Source organism: Caretta caretta, chromosome 3, assembly GCF_965140235.1.
Source record: "Caretta caretta isolate rCarCar2 chromosome 3, rCarCar1.hap1, whole genome shotgun sequence".
Lineage (NCBI taxonomy): Eukaryota > Metazoa > Chordata > Testudines > Cheloniidae > Caretta > Caretta caretta.
This window is the reverse complement of record NC_134208.1, coordinates 49,888,126-49,904,869: the sequence shown is the minus strand read 5'-3', so window position 1 is coordinate 49,904,869 and position 16,744 is coordinate 49,888,126. Positions and strand designations below refer to the sequence as shown.

Genomic DNA, 16,744 nt, shown 5'->3' with positions numbered 1-16,744 from the left:
TTAGGAAAATTCAGACTAGAAATAAGGTACACATTTGATAATTAACCATTGGAATAGATTACCAATGATATGATATTTTTTCCATCACTTGTAGTCTTTAAAATGAGACAGGATGTCATTCTGAAACATGCACTGTAGTTCAACAAGAGGCTTGATGCAGGAATTAATGACTAAGGTTCTGGGGCCTCTGTTATGCAGGATGTCAGACTAGATGACCACTTCTGGCCTCAAGATATATTAATCTAACAGTAGTTGCAGCATCTGGGACCTCCCTTCTCATCAGCCATCTGAAGAGCAACAGTGGTAGCCACACATCCCTCCCTAGCCATCTGTGGAACAGAAGCATCTTGGGCCCACTCAATAGCCACAGGAAGATGAATAATAGGGCCTCTTATCTCCAGGTGGATATCTGAGCACCTGGGGTGAGGGGGGGCTCCTTGAAAACCCCTTTAGGAGTAGATGGCTCATCATCGTTCAAGCATACTCTGTATTAATATCATTGATGCCCTTACATGATCCCACAGCTGGCAGACCTAGGCACGGGCCTCTTGTTCCTAATGGTTAATCCAGAACCGCTATATGACTGGGGAGGCTGGCTAACTTAGATGGCACAATATAACCATCAGCAGGAGGAGCTGAAGTCAGCTTCAGAAGTCAGCTCTAAGGCAATGTGTGTCTTTGGGCCTGTGGGTAAGTGGAGAGGGCAAAGGTGAAAAATGGAGCAAAGCTGAGGTTAATCTCTGAAATTTGATTTTGATTGCAGAAAGGTTTTCAAATGTAATATGAGATTAAACTAGTGAGAGACATAAAGGGTAACATGAAAATAGTCTACCAATACAGTAGAAGCAAGAGGAAGACCAAGGCCAGAGAAGGCCCATTACTCAATAAGGGGGAAAGACAATAACAGAAAATGTGGAAATGGCGGAAGTGCTAAATGACTTTTTTGTTTCAGTTTTCACCAAAAAGGTTAGTAGTGATCAGACATCTAACATAGTGAATGCAGTGAAAATGAGGTAGGATCTGAGGCTAAAAATGGAAAGAAGTTAAAAAATACTTAGACAAGTTAGATGTCTTCAAGTTGGCAGGTCTGCTAAAATATATCTTAGAATACTTAAGGACCTCACTGAGGAGATGAATGAGCCATTCGCAATGATCGTTGAAAACTCATGGAAGGCAGGAGAGATTCCAGAGGACTGGAAGAGGGCAAATACAGTGTCAGTCTATAAAAAGGGGAATAGCAATCAATTTGCAACTACCTAGATGATGATAAGGTGAAAAGTAAGAGCCAACATGCATTTGTCAAGAACCAGTCATGTCAGATCAACCTAATAGCTTTCTTTGACAGAGTAACAAACTTTGTGGATAGTGGTGAAGTGGTAGATGTGGTATATTTTGACTTTAGTAAGACTTTTAATATTGTTTTGCATGACCTTCTCATAAACAAACTAGGGGAATATAGCCTAGATGGAGCTACTATAAGGTGGTTGCATAACTAGTTGGAAAACTGTTCCCAGAAAGTAATCAGTAGTTCACAGTCAAGCTGGAAGGGCATATTGATTGGAGTCCCACAGGGATCAGTTCTGGGTCCGGTTTGGTTCCATATCTTCATCTATGATTTAGATAATGCCATATAGAGAGAACACTCATAAAGTTTGTGGACAATACCGAGTTGGGAGGGATTGCAAGTGCTTTGGAGGATAGGATTAAAATTCAAAATGATCTGGACAAACTAGAGAAATGGTCTGAAATAAATAAGATGAAAAATGATAAGGACAAATGCACAGTATTCCACTGAGGAAGGAACAATCAATTGAACACATACAAAATGGTAAAGGGATCTGGGGGTTCTAGTCACAAGCTAAATATGAGTCTACAGTGAAACACTGTTTCAAAAAAAGCGAACATCATTCTGGGAAGTGTCAGCAGGAGAGTTGTAAGCAAGACACGAGAAGTAATTCTTCCACTGTACTTCACACTTATAAGACGTCAGTGGATTATTGTGTCCAGTTCTGTGTGCCACATTTTAGGAAAGGTGTGGACAAATTGGAGAAAGTCCAGAGGAGAGCAACAAAAATTATTAAAGATCTGGAAAATGTGACCTATGAGGAAAGATTGAAAAACTTGGGTTTGTTTGGTCTGGAGAAGAGAAGACTGCGGGTGGGGGGGGCGGCATAGTTTTCAAGTATATAAAAAGGTTCTTACAAGGAGGAGGGTGAAAAATTGTTCTCCTTAACCTCTGAGGATAGCACAAGAAGCAATGGGCTTTAATTACAGCAAGGGAGGTTTAGGTTGGACATTAGGAAAAACTTCCTGACTGTAATAATCTTCTGAGCAGATATTTAAATGCATTATTTAGTTTAAAAATTAATCATTTTGAATATCAGTACTACTTGAGGCTCCTTTAGCTCTGTTGTAGCAATGACTAATCTCATATTGCTGGACCAAATTTCATGGAAATACCCACACAGAACTTGCATTCAAGACATTGGCAACTTCCCTCTCACTGCTGAGAAGCAAGATGTCACCTCTCCCTTCCTTGATGCCTGTAAAGTATGGTGTCCTGTGCTGACGATGCCAGGCATATTTAATTGTGCATGCTTAAAGAGAAAAACGACATCCACACTAGAGTTAGTGCAGTCTGTGGCAAGCTGACAAATCCCCCAGCTGTCAAAATGAAGCATACATGACTCTGGCTTATATCTGCTTGCATTCTGCCGATAGGCATTTATAGGCACAAACTCATTGATCAAAACACGTTCTGATGGAGACTGAGATGTGTATCGTCTGTTTTATGTGGGTTTGATCTTTAATTTTATCCCACAGACAGACAGTAAGCAGGTAAACACTCACTATTTTTTGTTTGTGTTGTGTGTGAAGTGGCACAATATTTATTAGTGTGGGTTATGCCGAGGGCCCTACCAAATTCATGGCCGTGAAAAACATGTCACTGACCATGAAATCTGATCTCTCTCATGAAATCAGGTGTTTTGTGTACTTTTACCCTAGAGCAGCATTTCTCAAACTGGGGTTCGTGACTCAAAAGGGGGTAACAAGGTTATTGTATGGTGCTTGTGGTATTGCCACCCTTACTTCTGCACTGCCTTCAGAACTGGATAGCCAGAGATATGGGAGATTGTCACTTTTGGGGAGTGGGTCATCATTGGGTTTACATGTTTATATTTTGTTGTTTTTAGATACATATTCATGGTTTGTTACTACACTGCGAAATTTAAAATGTAAATATCTGAAAGCTTGAAATTCAATATTTTTAAAATGCGATGACCATGAAATTTACAAAAAATGGACTGTGATTTTGGTAGGACCAGGCCCCTTTCACCTAGTAGTTGAAATGCAGTTTTTGTCCTGAGCTCAGGAGCTTATATTCATGTTTTTGACTATTTTTTGGAGTACTTGTCTGCATGTACTCCAACTGCTTTTACATAAGTGCTGACATATATGATCAACTGTACAAAGGCATGTGGCACTAATGTGATACCACAGTCAGAGAAGAGGACATTTGGCAGAAGGATCATCATTTGTGGTGCTCTGCAGGCTGTCCATCTAAATCCACCGTTACCTGGCACCTATGTTCTAGCAAAATAATTGGACCAATCTGGGAATCGGCATAATGCCATCCTAACAGATGGGCATGAGTGTAGGTAACCAAAAGACCAGACATACACATTAAATATGCCTTGAGAGAGCATGAGTCTTTCTAGGGATATGAAAACAGCTGTCTACTTTTAGCTTCTCTGTGTGTTGTTAAGGTCATATGCTACCACTTGGATACCATGCAAGTTGGGCTAAAACCAGCTCCCACAGTTCTGCTGAACTTTGTATTCATTTTTTGGCTGGATGAGATATCTCAACCACAGAGGTATGGGATATTATATCTTGAGCCTTCAATTATTATTAAAGACATGGAGTGTAAAGTTGTATTGAACAATTGCAGCTATGCTGATTCCAAATGATGTAATTGATCTCTATTGCAAAAGAAACAGATGCAAATTTGTATGTGGAAAAATCAAGCATAAAGGTGATTCAGTCTTATAAAGCTTTTATTACATTTTGTTTCTCTGTGAAAATGAAATCCCGTTCTATCAAAACATTGATTCTTTACAACATGAAAAGTCCATTCATCTCATGCTTCAGGTAAAGACAGGGTTGAATTTAACATTGCTAGTTTGTCAATGGTGTACGCTTAAAACTTTAACGTGTAATAAAAAAGCTAGTGCCGACAATTTTTTTGTAATATATTACCTTCCAAAGGTTCAGAAGTCTAGTAAAGTTAGAATACACACCTGTACCTTCCAGATTTGGGACTTTGGACTGTGGTTGTGGGGTCCCCCGCTGGGGCACTATAGAAAATAAGTAAATGCAATCAAAGTAAAATGAATTAACCTTCTCCTCCAATTCTAAGTTGTCACTGCAGTTAATTGAACAGTACAGTGCTTTCATGTGACACATAAAGGATACATGAGGTGTCAGCTACTCCAGCACTCCAAATTTTGTAGCTCTTATCTACAGGAGGCCCCAAGGCCACAGAGGGAGTTAAAGGGAATATTCTTTGCTAAGCTGCATGTACAGATTAATTGAAAGGCTTATCCTTCAAAGAATTGCCCATGATGTCTGATCACTGCACATCTGAAGTGAAGGAGATTTACCCAAAGATGGTGGGACAGGTAGGACTGATATACTGAATTGATGATATTCTGAGAGTAGAACAAGCAGATTTTAGATAAAACCATAAGACCTGTGATAACTGCTGGCACTCACCACCTACATCAAGAATGGCTTCCCGTCCAGGCAGAGATAGATGCAGAAATCCTAGATTTTACTGCTGCATATGACACAATCTGGCCTACAAACTGTCATTGGTCCACAGCCATGACAATCCACTTTGTAGGAGCTATTGCTGAAAAGCCATCAGCTCCATATTTTGTTTGTTTGTTTTTGTCTTCCAAATAAACAGCACCTGGAAGTCCAAGACCAATGGTCTGCCTCAGGGCTCAGTTCTAGCACTGACACTTGTCAACCTCTTTACAAGTGGCCTTCCCTGCACCACTGTGAGGAGTTTTATTTACACAGACATCTGTTCAACAGTACAGGAGCAGGATTTCAGTCATGTAGAAGAAGTCCTGATGCTGACATGAAGATGGCCCATTATTGTAAAAGATGGAGACTTAAACCTAATACCAAAAAGTTTCCCATTGCTTCCATCTATGCCACATGAAGGCCTACAAACATCTTAACATCTTTGTGAATGGACACAGCTGGACCATGACCAAATACCTGTGTATCTATTTGTTAAACTGGACTGTACCCTAACTTTCAAGGAACACCTACTAAAACCTCACTGAAAATAAAGACAAGGAACAACCTGATCAGCAAACTAGCCAGTTCCACATGAGGAGCCAATGTGCAGCGTCTAAGACATTCTGAGCTTACCTTGTGCAATTATTTGGTATTGTGCTCCTCCAGTGTGGCATAGCTCTCTTCACCTGGGACTAGTAGACATGCAGCCTACTGACACCATGCGTATAACAGGTACCATAAGACATAACAACCTGGCCTGACTGCTGGTTCTGTCCAACATCAACTCCCCCTGCTTTACTGCCATGGGGGGTGTGGTTCTTGCCCCCCTGAATTTCATACCAGAGGTCTGCTTACAGTGCACACCTCAGCCTCAGATGGAGCTCTTAACTGCAACACAGCTTGAGGGTGATATGTGATGAGTTCTGTGCTCCCAGCTTCCCCCTTGGGACAGGGAGATTTTTTTTATAAACAGGGGCAGGGTGATTAAGATAACAAAAGGCTTGTCATTAAATTAAAGATCCTTAGATGATCCTGAAAGCATTGCCAGGCACTCCAGTTAAAAGATGGGAAACAAAGGGGAGGAAAAAATGGTCAGTTTTCACAATGGAGAGAGGTAAATAGTGGTGTCCTCCGGGGGTCTGTACGAGAACAAGTGCTGTTCAATATATTCATAAATGATCTAGAAAAAGTGGTAAACAGTGAGGTGGCAAAATTTGCAGATGATTCAAAATTACTCAAGATAGTTAAGTCCCAGGCAGACTGCGAAGAGTTACAAAGGGACCTAACAAAACCGGTGACTGAACAACAAAATGGCAGGTGAAATTCAGTGTTGATAAATGCAAAAGTAATGCACATGGCAAAATATAATCCCAACTATACATACAAAATGGTGGGGTCTAAATTAGCAGTTACCAGTCAAGAAAGAGATCTTGGAGTTGTTGTGGATAGTTCTCTGAAAACATCCACTCAATGTGAAGTGGCAATCAAAAAGGGTAACAGAATATTGGGAATCATTAGGAAAGGGATACATAAGAAGACAGAAAATATCATATTGTCTCTATATAAATCCATGGTATGCCCACATATTGAATACTGCATGCAGATTTGGTCACCCCATCTGAAAAAATCTATATTGGATTTGGAAAAGATACAGAGAAGGGCAACAGAAATTATTAGGGGTATGGAACAGCTGCCGTATGAGGAAAGATTAAAAAGACTGGGACTTTTCAGCTTAGAAAACAGATGACTAAGGGAGGATATGATGGAGGGCTATGAAATCATGAATGGTCTGGAAAAATTGAAAAAAGGAAATGTTATTTACTCCTTCACATAATACAAGAACTAGGGTAACCCAATGAAATTTATAGGCAGCAGATTTAAAACAAAAGAAAGTTTTTCTTCACAGTCAACCTGTGGAATTATTTGCCAGGGGATGTTGTGAAGACCAAAACTATAACAGGGTTCAAAAAAGAACTAGATACGTTCATGGAAAATAGGTCCATCAATGGCTATTAGCCTGGACGGGCAGGGATGCAACACCAGGTTCTGGGTGTCTCTAGCCTCTGATTGCCAGAAGCTGGGAGTGGATGATGGGATGGATCACTCGATGATTATCTGTTCTGTTCATTCCCTCTGAAGCCCCTGGCATTGGCCACTGTTGGAAGACAGGATGCTGGGCTAGATGGACCCTTGCCCAGTATGGCCATTCTGATCTTATATATAACCCAAATGTATCTGCCCCCGCTATATCACACTAGACCCCACTCCCCTCCCAGAGCTGGGATAGAACAGGGTCTCTCTCTCCACAGAGTTAGTAAAAAAAAAAAGTAAGAATATACATTAAAATTTTAAACCTAACCAGTGTCCGTTAAGTGACCTGCCAACAGATGTCAGAACATGTTAGTATTAGAGCTGAGTAAATCTAATATTTATTAAATTTTCTTTCTTTTATGTCGGAATTAGATACAGTGCTCCTGTCAGCTAATTTGTTAGTTATTATCTGCAGAATTTGTTACTTAAAGCAAGACATGCAACATCTATCTCTGTTTAAGGATGCGTTTAATCCACTGAGCCACCATCTTTGCTCAAGACACCCTGTTTGGACAATTCCCCCAGTGGTTCTCAACCTTTCCAGACTACTGTACCCCTTTCAGGAGTCTGATTTGTCTTGCGTGCCCGAGGTTTCACCTCACTTTAAAACTACTGGCTTACAAAATCAGACAAAAAAAATACAGAAGTGTCACAGCACTCTATTACTGAAATAATGCTTACTTTCTCATTTTTACCATATAATTATAAAATAAGTCAATTGGATTATAAATATTGTACTTACATTTCAGTGTATAGTATATAGAGCAGCATAAACAAGTCATTGTCTATATGAAATTTTAGTTTGTACTGACTTTGCTAGAGGTTTTTATGCAGCCTGTTGTAAAACTAGACAAATATCTAGATGAATTGATGTATCTCTGGCAGACCTCTGTGTACACGCACCCTTGATTGAGAACCCCTGCACTAAGGAATCTCAATATCTCTACCTGGTGGCCTACTTGATGTCAAGAATAAGTTTCAAACATAGCCAATGCCTATCTTGTGACAGCCTCCTGGTTTTACCTTCCACACCATCTTTATGTAAAGCTCAATCACTTCAGATGGGCAGTGATCAGATGTGCTGCTAATGACTATATGTGGTGCCTTTGTGACTTCCTGCTTTGCTGTTGTGGCCATTTAGAAGATGTAGGCCACATACATGCAGGCTGCACCCATTGGCAAGGGTGGGCTGGTTCCCTCTTCCTTCAGCTACGGAATGGTTAAGACAGCTGAATGGAATATGCAATGGAGCCCTGAAGCTGTTATAAGTTATTCTGGAAGCTGGCAGGCCCCATCATAGCCTAGGAATATAGGCAGTGCAAATCCATCTTTCCCTTTTTCTCCTATTTCTCTGCTGAGCACAAGAATGGAATAACACAGAATTGGTCACTAAATGTGTATGTAAACATGTTGCTCTCTATTGGCTGTATAAAGCTGCAAAAGAATATTCTGTAGCTAAGAGGGGCTTTTTATTGGCTTGTGCAATAGGGGTCTGTGTTTTTGGAGATGTAAGACTAGATTTCTATTCCTGGCTCTAAAGGTGTTTAATTTATTGTGGCGAAATGACAGCCTCTTCACATTTAAGTCTGACTTTATGATTTTGCTCCCCTTATACCTAATACACTAGATTGCGATACTTCTCTTACAAATTGTTTAAAATCTCCATATTTAGGCCAGCTGTAAAATGAGGCTGCTGATGCTTAATTTTGTAAAGGTCTTTGAGATCTGAAGATGAAATAGCTCTGTACAAAGCATTATTTCTCAGACACTTTTTTCAACATAGTATAAGGCTAAGAGAGGTCAAGTGACTTGGCTGCTAGTACTAGAAGATAGGTGTTTGCAGAATCAAGAGCTCTGCGTGCTAGTCTAGTTTTACCAATATTTATAGTGAAAGGTAGGCTAGACTGCACATGCATGCATGGCTAATTTAGCTGTGTAGTGAATGTGAGTAATAGTATCTTATTAGGTGCAGACTGAATAAAAGAGAGGTTTGGGGAATCTCTCAGTGTGCAAGTTTCAAGATCTACTAAGATTTTTTTTTTAAATCTGCAAAGAGGTTTGGTTGAGTTTTAGGTACGTGCTTTGTTTGGTTCTTATTTAATTTAAATGGGTTCACATGTTCTTAGCTGTAATGTGATTATCAAATAAATTATTTTGATAGTTGTAGACAACTGTGTTCATACACTTCATGAGTGAGTGATTGCTAAAGTCAGTGATCAAACATTCATGTATTTTTCCTATTAATCCACATATAGACATTTATGTGGCCTGATTTACAGAAATACTGAGTCCTTTTGAATGTGCTGGAATTTTCAGCACCTTTGAAAGTCAAGGTACCCGTGTAGAAGCCTAAGTATTCAGGTTTCTAGTGTTTCTAGTGTTTAAGCAAATGTCCATCATTTCTATCATAAAGTAGATGGTACTCTTATTATCGTTCTTAGTGAGACAGACTGACTGGACATCCGTAATATTTTACGGATATAAACAACATGGATCTATCAGGAAAAGATATAGATTAAATTAGATTATCAGAGAAGAGATTTCACAATTAGTGAAAAAAAGACTAGTATCGGACAAAATACCTATCACTCGGGAGTCTATTTTCATGTGGTTGTGAGGGTTTTCTAAAATGCTATATAAAGTATGTAAATACCTCATTACTCTTTGCTCAGTACAGGTATGTCTTATGTGCAACATTTTGTGTTCACTCTTGTATATACACTTGGGATTAGGTGTATCTGATGCATCAGCAGCATAATTTTTCCTCAAAAGCTAGGCACTGAACTCAGCTACAATTAAATATTCAGCAGATACTCTATTGCTAGCTGGACTCATGTAGTAGTTATGAAAGATTAATTCAGTGCTAAATTCCTATTTAATGAGGGAGTTGAAGTAAGCATCGCAGTCTAAAATTTCAGACTTCAGGTTTAGAAGATTACATTTTTATTAGGCTTTGTAAAGGGCACACATGATAAATGATCTCTGTAGAATTTCTAACTTTTAAAATCACTCTCTTTCAGGATATCCTTCCAAATACATTAGCTACAGGTTTTGATACCAGTTGAGTTGAGGAACTTTCTTTTTGCACAGCTATGTCTCTTGGTAGGGATACTTTTAAGCAGTATCCCAGAATGTGTCAGCTTCCCTGCCTCACTGTCTTTTCCATTCCTTCTATCCCAACTTGCCTTTTATTTTGGATAAGGTTAATTCATGTTTGTGCTTGAGACCCCTCAGCATTTCTCTGGGAATTCAGGAGCAAACCAAATAGTCTATGTTGATGTCTTAATGTTGAAATAAACTGTCATCATCACAAGTGGTTAGCATAACATTACTCAATGGACAGTGGAAGATGTCTGGTTATATCTGTAAATGTTACCTGTTGGATGCTATGTGTAGTTTTCCTACCATCTACTACACAGCAGGTTGATCTAGCAGGATGCTTTGGTGCAATATCACTAATGACATAATGAGGGAACACTGTGCAATAAGATTTGGGGCATGGTGTCACCTGCCAACCATTATTTGGGCTTGATTTTAATAATAATAGTAAAAGGATGTTTTCCTTTAAAGTTAAAATTCCATTAATATGTTTTATTATAGTGCTGCTCACTGGAAATTTAGTGTTAGATTGTGTTCTGGGGTACAATCTCTTACAAGGAAGTAAGAATCCCCCTTATGTCCCTAAGCAGACTACCTAGATCTTGGCTCCAAACTCTCAGGAATAGAGGAGGGCTACAGGATGACTTACTCCCTCCTTGGATGGTAGGCAAGGCTAGTGTGGGGAAGGGTAGGGAAGGAGCAGAGTCCTGGTTCCATGTGTCTATTGGCTGGCTTGTGGATCTCAGTCAGTGAATGGAGTACTAATTATGTACACAAATGACTGAGAGGATTTTTTTTTAACCTCTGCTAAAAAGAAGTGTCACTTGTGGTATACTCCAGGCTGTGTTTTCTGATCCTCATATGCCAGTCAATGCTGTTATTTGTCAGATCAGTTGCTTCCTCAAGGATGGAAAAACTGGAGGGTTGAAATTCAATAATCTTTTCTGTTTTGAAATACTAATTAACTGTTGCACACTCTATTGTCAGAAAGCCAGCAACTGCATTAGAATTTTATACCCTTAGCAGCAAGCACAAGAGTTAGCTACAAAAGCAAGGTTAGAGAAAAAGGGAATTCTGCTTAAGACTAAGAAAATAAATACTGTGGACTAAATAAAAAATGTCTGTGATGGCCATGTTATGTAATATTGTATCAGTAAAAACTGAAATTCATTTGATCTGCTTACTATCCAGAAAAAGCTAGGAATGCTGTGGAGTTGGTTCTCTAAGATTTCAGCTAAGTGGGTCTTTCTTGTATCATGAGATACGAGTTTATTACTTCGCAGTGCCATTTCTGTGCTCTAAAGAGAGCTCAATTTAGCTCTCCTGCTAAGAAGATATATGGAGTAACATAAAGTCTGTTTTTACTCAGGAGAAAAATTAAGTAAAGATGTATGGAAGTGGAGGTTCAACTTAATACTCCTACATTCACTGGTAGGCATGATTAAATTATCAGTCAGGTTGATCCAATTTAATTTGCCAGGGAATAATGTCAAAATGGAGTCTGTGTTTTGGAATAGATAGTAGAAGACAGGGATTTTTAAAAATAAGCAATTAAGAAATACCCCAGAAATGATGTATATTACTAGATTTTTTATGCCACTACACTATTTGAGATCAGCACCATAGTATGTGAACACCCTTTTACATTTGTCCTTCATATGCGGTAGCTCTCAAAAGACAGATTTACAATCCGTGATAAGTAATGTGTAAGTAACTTTGTGAACACATTTACATCAATGCTCCCAAGTATTAGAAGCTACATGCACAGCCCCCAGATATATACACAAATCAGGGACAGGTAGTTGTTGCACATATAATTTCTATCATTTCAGCACATGTGATAGTGCCAGGAAACTGCAACAGAAGTGATTTGCATGTGCAAAGTTGAATGTGACCACAAAGAGTTTAGGTTTAGGATGGTTTGACAGGAAGGCCAAATCTACACACCAAAACCTCAGACAGTTCTGTCTTCTAACTTTCAGGACTACAATGATGAAATCCGTCAGGAGCAGCTGAGAGAATTGTCGTACTTGAATGGTTCTGAAGATTCAGCACGTGGACGGGGCATTCGTGGAAGAGGAATCCGGGTACCACCTGCAGCTCCATCAAGGTACTTTGTTCTCTTATGCAGCCTGTTGAAACACACATGCTCTTTATAATCTGATTATTAACATAGTCAGTAAGCCAAAATATATTTCTCCTCAACACTGGTATGTGGTTGTTTCAGTCCCAAGTCTATGACCCACAATTCACAGATGTTAGGGCCATAATGCTGCCAGAGCCTTGCTGTGCCAGTGTATCTGGCTATGGAAGAATCATCCAAGGTAAGTTTCAGAGTAACAGCCGTGTTAGTCTGTGTTCACAAAAAGAAAAGGAGTACTTGTGGCACCTTAGAGACTAACCAATTTATTTGAGTATAAGCTTTCGTGAGCTACAGCTCACTTCATCGGATGCATACTGTGGATGAAGTGAGCTGTAGCTCATGAAAGCTTATGCTCAGATAAATTGGTTAGTCTCTAAGGTGCCACAAGTACTCCTTTTCTTCATCCAAGGTAAGGGATTTCTCCAATGACAGAGTCAGTTTCGCTATTACAGGCAGCATGGCTGGAGCTAACTTAAGTCCTGTTGAGTCCCAACTAACAATCATCTTGGGGTATTGACAGCAGGTATAACTCAGAGCAGCCTTACTAGAGTATGCAGCCTGCTCCAGATTGAGCAAAATGAAGGACTCTTTTTGCACGCGTGTGCAGAGACACACACATACACACACACACACACACACACTGGAGTGTGAGCTGTTTATCTGTATTGGAAGGTCTGAGACATTATCACTGCAAATTCATTAATGGATTAAATGAATACATTCTGTGCTACATTGTTAGGCATTGTTAATTCCATGAAGGATAACATTATTAAACAAATAATGTTATTTACAGTATATATTATCAGTTCTAATTGGATTAGCTAAAATTTGTGTCCTACACTGGCTTGCACAATCCTTCCAAGTATTACCGGATTCTCTATGATATTTTCATGTTTTCACTGTAACTATATATCACTCTGACTTTGCTCACAAGGCCACTATATGTTTTAACTTGTATTGCTCCTTAAGACCCACTTCCACTCTTAAGCCCACAGGAAATTAGCCATTTAAAGCAATACTTTAACCCAGGTTGACCCCTGTACCTACATAAATTCATTTCTGGATGGAGCTTAATATAGGTCTGTTTTTAATTAAAAAACAAGCAAGCAAGAAAAGAAACTTCAACCTCCTGCATCCATCATGTTGTTGACTAATATTCATTAATCCATTTATTTGATTTATGTTGTCCATGTCCTTTGTTCCCCAAAGGTCCCCATACTGTTTGTTACTCTCCCTTCAGTTCATTAGGGGGAGGTATCACATTTAAATATCCATATTGTGAGACACTTAGCACACTCTTACACATGATAAAATACTAAATTATATTGATTTTTTTTCTCAAAGTGTTGTATTTATTAAGGTCTGCCTCCTCCAGCTCATATCACTGTAGTTGGGATACTGTACCATTAGAGCAGACCTCTTAGAACATAAGAACGGCCATACTTGGTCAGACCAAAGGTCCATCCAGCCCAGTATCCTGTCTACCAACAGTGGCCAATGCCAGGTGTCCCAGAGGGAGTGAACCTAACAAGTAATGATCTAGTGATCTCTCTCCTGCCATCCAGCTCCACTCTCTGACAAACAGAGGCTAGGGACACCATTCCTTACCCATCCTGGCTAAGAGCCATTAATGGACTTAACCTCCATGAATTTATCCAGTTCTCTTTTAAACCTTGTTATAGTCCTAGCCTTCACAACCTCCTCTGGCAAGGAGTTCCACAGGTTGACTGTGCCCTGAGTGAAGAAGAACTTCCTTTTATTTGTTTTAAACCTGCTACACATTAATTTCATTTGGTGACCCCTAGTTCTTATATTATGGGAACAAGTAAATAACTTTTCCTTATTCACTTTCTCCACACCACTCATGATTTTATATACCTCTATCATATCCCCCCTTAGTCTCCTCTTTTCCAAGCTGAAAATTCCTAGCCTCTTTAATCTCTCCTCATATGGGACCCGTTCCAAACCCCTAATCATTTTAGTTGCCCTTTTCTGAACCTTTTCTAATGCCAGTATATCTTTGTAGAGATGAGGGGACCACATCTGTATGCACTATTCAAGATGTGGGTGTACCATGGATTTATATGAGGGCAATAAGATATTCTCCTTCTTATTCTATATCTCTTTTTTAATGATTCCTAACATCCCGCTTTCTTTTTTGACTGCAGCTGCACTGTGTGGATGTCTTTAGAGAACTATCCACGATGACTGCAAGATCTTTCTCCTGATCAGTTATAGCTAAATTAGCCCCCATCATATTGTATGTATAGTTGGGGTTATTTTTTTCCAATGTGCATTACTTCACATTTATCCACATTAAATTTTGTTTGCCATTTTCTTGCCCAATCTCTTAGTTTTGTGAGAACTTTTTGAAGTTCTTCACAGTCTGCTTTGGTCTTAACTATCTTGAGCAGTTTAGTATCATCTGCAAACTTTGCCACCTCACTGTTTACCCTTTTCTCCAGATCATTTATGAATAAGTTCAATAGGATTTGCCCTAGGACTGACCCTTGGGGAACACCACGAGTTACCACTCTCCATTCTGAAAATTTACCATTTATTCCTACCCTTTGTTCCCTGTCTTTTAACCAGTTCTCAGTCCATGAAAGGATCTTCCCTCTTATCCCATGACAACTTAATTTACAGAAGAGCCTTTGATGAGGGACAAAGGCTTTCTGGAAATCTAAGTATACTATGTCCACTGGATCCCCCTTGTCCACATGTTTGTTGACCCCCTAATAGATTATTAACTCTCATAGATTAGTAAGACATGATCTCCCTTTACAGAAGCCATGTTGACTTTTGTGCAACAATTTATGTTCTTCTGTGTGTCTGACAAGGAGGGCGAATGTGTCTGCTGAGGAGGGTGAATGCCCCATCTGACCAGATACTGTTCCAATATCTCTTCTCTGTCCTGCATTATATGGAAACAACACCACCATTTTTTCTGCAGATTTTTGCCCCTGCCATTGAAAATGTGAAATCAGCATATTAAGATCTTGCTTCTCATAGTATTCCTTTGATTTGACTAAGAGGCAGCAAAAAGGACATGAATTTTCAGTTATTTTAAAGGATATTGTTAAATGGTTTAACTTGCAAAATTCACCTTTCCCCACTACTGCAATCTGGTGAGGGGTATTTTTCCAGGCTTTAAATACAGCTTAAAAGCCCACCATCCTGTCAATAAATTTTTGGACATACAATAGTTACTGTCTATGCAATATTTTTTACATTGTTACTGCAAAGTCACACAAAGGAAACCAAAAGTTAACTACCAAACCCCATTCCCAGGACAGTGCTGACATAATTGATTCTGTTGATTCACAAACAAGGAAGTAAATAGAGCAGACCCATATTGGCTTTTACTTTATAAAATATGAAGTGGGGCGGGGAGGAAGTCAATGTCTGATAAATTGAAAAGGACTCTAACAGAAAGGGTAAGAACATTTTCAAACTTCTTCTTTTTTGCCTTCACTATGTCCTGTTTGTCGGTGTTGGCAACTCATGTTCTTTGTCTTTCAAGCATACAGATATAAGAAGATAAGAATGGCAATGATCCATCTAGCCCAGCATCCTGTCTTCCATCAGTGGCCTTGTTCATATTCTCCTTCAGTGTCTCAAACCACCTTTTTTCTGGTCTTCCTCCTAGTCGTCGTCCCGTGATTACTAGATTTTGTACTCTGACCAACATATCCCATGTCTCATCATCTCACATGACCCAACCATCTCAGGTGATACTCCCACAGCTTTTCCATGATGGGGGCTACCTAGATGATATATTGTACCATTTTACTGCATAGCCTATAAGTTGTCTTACATAGCTTCTGCCTTAGCGATCTCATTTCAATGGTGTGAAGTAATTGTTCTTCTCTATTCCTCCTTGGCCAGAATTCCGACCCATTCATCATGGATGGCTTAATCATTTTCAAACTATGAAGAAAATATTGAAAACAATGAATTCAAGTTAAAAAATGAAAAACATTATAACATTTTGGGCAATATCCCTTCAGCAATAGAAATTAAAATACACAAATGGCAAATTTGAAATATGGGGCCAGATCCTCAACTGCTATGAATTAGTGTAGTTCTGTTTACTTCAATGAATGCCCCATGACTTCCTTTAACAAATTTACATCCTACAAATGCCTATTGTATTTTGTAAGGTAGTTTTTTCAATGAATAACTCTAAAAAATATTTCAGCAAATGAAATAGCTGGACTTCAAGTCATTTGGCAAAGCACAGTAGACTAGAACATGTAAAATCATTGCAGAAAGGTCACACCTACTCAGAATCTACAGTATCAGCAGCAGAAACTTGTAGAAAAACAGGCTCACATGAGATGTAGACATTTAGAATCACACATAGAGCCTCACATGAGATGTAACTTTTTAGGATCACACATTCTTCATATACAGTTACACAGGGATTAAGGACAAAATTTTCAAATGTATATGCCTAGAGTTAGACATGTAAATCCATATTTAGGGCTCAATCTAGTCCCCCAGTGAAGTCAATGGAAAAGCCTCCGTTGACGTCATTGGAGCTGGGTCAGGCTTGTAGACACCTAAATAGTAATGGCCTAATTTTTAGAAGTG

At 39.2% G+C, this 16,744-nt stretch overlaps 1 protein-coding gene across 4 annotated transcripts in view; it reads left to right on the top strand.

The window, feature by feature from the left end:
• The window catches only part of KHDRBS2 (KH RNA binding domain containing, signal transduction associated 2), a 641,322-nt gene that overhangs the window by 386,616 nt on the left and 237,962 nt on the right, over positions 1-16,744 (top strand). For all 4 annotated transcript variants that reach the window (XR_007355927.2, XR_007355928.2, XR_007355926.2 and 1 more), the window contains one exon: positions 11,988-12,115. Coding sequence is in view for 1 of the 4 variants with exons in the window: in XM_048845206.2 (XP_048701163.1) it covers positions 11,988-12,115 (128 nt within the window). In the remaining 3 variants the exon portion in view is untranslated. The remainder of the gene's footprint in view (positions 1-11,987; positions 12,116-16,744) is intronic.